Source organism: Myotis davidii, unplaced genomic scaffold (assembly GCF_000327345.1).
Source record: "Myotis davidii unplaced genomic scaffold, ASM32734v1 scaffold43, whole genome shotgun sequence".
NCBI lineage: Eukaryota > Metazoa > Chordata > Mammalia > Chiroptera > Vespertilionidae > Myotis > Myotis davidii.
In genome coordinates, this window is record NW_006294590.1 from 1,972,696 (window position 1) to 1,975,551 (window position 2,856).

Here is a 2,856-nt window from a genome sequence, read left to right on the forward strand (position 1 = left end):
GCAGGAGGGCAGGGCCGGCCTGGCCGGGGAGCAGAGACAGGGCCACCGGCTGCAGGGACCGCGTGCACATGGGCGCTGGAGGCAGCCAGACACTGCCGTCCACTGAGTGGTCAGCCCTGCCCCTCGCAGGGACGGGGCAGAGGGAGAAGGCAGCTGCATGACCCGTGGCCCAGGAGGAGGGAGGGGAGGGGAAGGAGGAGAGGAAGGGAGAGGGGGAGGGGGACGGGGAGGGGCCTGAGGCCACTGGCTTCCCCACCTGCCCTGTGGAGTCAAGGCCCGGCCATGTGTTTGTGGGGGATTCCTAGGCCTGTCACCTATCGGGGGCCCTGATGTTGGGGAACTCAAGGCAGGTGAACTTTTAAAAAATATATTTTTATTGATGTCAGAGAGGAAGGGAGAGGGAGAGAGAAACATCCATGACGAGAGAGAATCATGGATCGGCCGCCTCCTGCACGGCCCCCACTGGGGATCGAGCCCGCAACCCGGGCCTGTGCCCTGAAGATGCTCTTGGGAATGGTCCAGGAACAAAATGGTGATGTGGGGATTTTTATTTTCCTTGTGTCATCAAGGTGGGTTTTGTTGATTTTACCATGTGGCTTTGGGTACAAAACAGGTGGACTTTTAATCCCAGGGCAGGAGAACCAGGAGCGTGAGCAGTGGGAGGCGGGCAGGGGATTCTGGGAAGGGGTGGGACAGAAGTGGGGGGGCCTCGTGCTCTGCAGCCTTGGGGTGGCCGTGGGGTGGCCGTGGGGTGGCCCTGGGGTGGCGGGTGTGTAATAAATGCTGGTAGCAGATGAGGGAGGAAGGACACTCGGCCGTCACCCCTCCCTGGAGCAGGCACCCACGGTCCTGGGGTGCCCCCCCCATGACTCACCCTCTGCCCCTTTGCGTACACGCCGTAGCCCGTGACGGTGGCCCCGTTGGACAGCCCGGTGGCGCTCAGGGTGGGCGGCTTCCAGGAGCCCTGGGCGATGGCTGGGGTGGCCCCCGCCTGGACGGTGACGTCTTGGGGGGCAGCCGGGGGACCTGGGGACAGACGCAGAGGCACGTGCCGGGCGGGGCTCCCCCGGGAAGGAGGCCGCTCGCTCCAGAGACCTGCCCCGCTATCACGTAAGGAATCACAGAACGCGGTCGGCGTGTCGCCACAGCTCCGTGCGGTGACAGGTCACAGGTGGGTCCCAGGGAGCCCTGTGTTGTGCCTGAAACTCGTGTGCTGACGTCTGTCAACTCCACTTTAATAAAAATAAACAAACATGTGCCCGGCCGGCGGGGCTCAGGGGCTGAGCGTCAACCTGCGAACCAGGAGTTCAGGGTTCGATTCCCGGTCAGGGCACAGGCCCGGGTTTCGGGCTCATCCCCAGTGGGGGGCGTGCAGGAGGCCGCCGATCCATGATTCTCTCTCAACATGGATGTTTCTCTCTCTCCCTCTCCCTTCCTCTCTGACATCAATAAAAATATGTTTAAAATAAACAAACAAACAAACATGCACAAGAAAAAGGAGTGGCCGGGCCGGGCGGGCGAGGGGAGTGTGAGAGCAGATGGAGGAGGGCGCCCCCCAGCCGCCCCGGCGGGAACCAGCGCTGGGTCCTCAGGCTGTGGTTGGACTGAGCTGCTGGGGGTCCCCAGGCCCCCGTGACTCAGGCCTGGCCAATGGGCACATGACTGCGCCCTGCCTCGCCCCTCCTCCCTCCATGCGTGTGTCTGTGCACGTGTGTGCACGTGTGTGTATGCGTGCATGTGTGTCTCCCTCACACACCAGCCCCTCTGTGGTCCAGGAGCTCACCCGCTGGGAGCGAGGACAGAGTCATCGCCTGGAGCCCACGGGCCTGACCAGCCCCGAGGAGATGACGGGGTCACAGGGACCCACTCAGACGCCACCCCCTCGGGACCTGGGCCCCACTGCTGACACCCTCTCTCTCTCACACACACATGCACAGACATGCACACACGCACATGCACAGACATGCACACACGCGCGCACACATGCACATACATGCACACACACAGACATGCACACACACATGCACAGACATGCACACACGCGCGCGCACATGCACACGCGCACACGCATGCACATACATGCACACACAGAGACATGCACACAGACATGCGCGCACACACATGCACAGACATGCGCACACACACACACACCGTGTCTCGCAGGTGACTTAGGGGCTTTCCCAGAATGCTGTGGCTGCATGCAGCTCTCCCTCTGCCCGCCTCCCCCGCCCCCACGTCCTGCACGGGCGACCGCCTTGCTCCCCTCGGAGCCCGGGGGGCCGCTCACCGTCGGGCAGCGTGGAGAACTCGACAAAGGCCTCCTTCTTCTCCCTCTGCTCCAGGGGCAGCTGCCAGGGCACCTGGTGGGGGCGGGCCAGCACGCGGGCCTTGTAGGCGGTGCCGGGCCTGAGGTTGAGCAGCTGGTACTGGTACCGGGCGGCCCGCGCCACGCCCTGCTCCTGCCCGTCCAGGAACACCACGTGGCTGTAGTTGCTGTTGGTGGGCAGCCAGGAGAGCCGCGCGGAGGTGGGCGTGACGTTGTCCACCCGCAGCTGGGACGGGGCGACCACCACCTCCTTGCCCACGAGCAGCGTGCAGCGCAGGTGGTCCGAGCTGCCCCGGCTGGTCACGCACTGCACGGACACGCGGTGGGTGCAGGCGGCCACGCTCAGCTTCTCGATCAGCGCCTTGGTCCTGCCGGCCAGCGGGAGGCTCAGGCGCGGCTGCTGGTCCACCAGCACCGTGTAGCCGCCCACCGGGCCCCAGCCGGGCGGCACGGCCGGAGGCTCCCAGCCCACGATCACGCTCTTGGCCAGCTGCTTGATGAGGGTGATCTTGCGGGGGTAAGGCACGAGG

The 2,856-nt window shown here is 64.8% G+C and overlaps 1 protein-coding gene across 1 annotated transcript in view; it reads right to left on the bottom strand.

Annotated features, from left to right (window-relative positions):
• Positions 1-2,856, bottom strand: part of RIMBP2 (RIMS binding protein 2) — a gene marked incomplete at its 5' end in the record, with an annotated part of 23,064 nt that overhangs the window by 15,344 nt on the left and 4,864 nt on the right. The window contains 2 exons of the mRNA XM_015567226.1: positions 716-1,026; positions 2,288-2,855. Of these exons, the coding sequence (XP_015422712.1) occupies positions 716-1,026; positions 2,288-2,855 (879 nt within the window). The remainder of the gene's footprint in view (positions 1-715; positions 1,027-2,287; position 2,856) is intronic.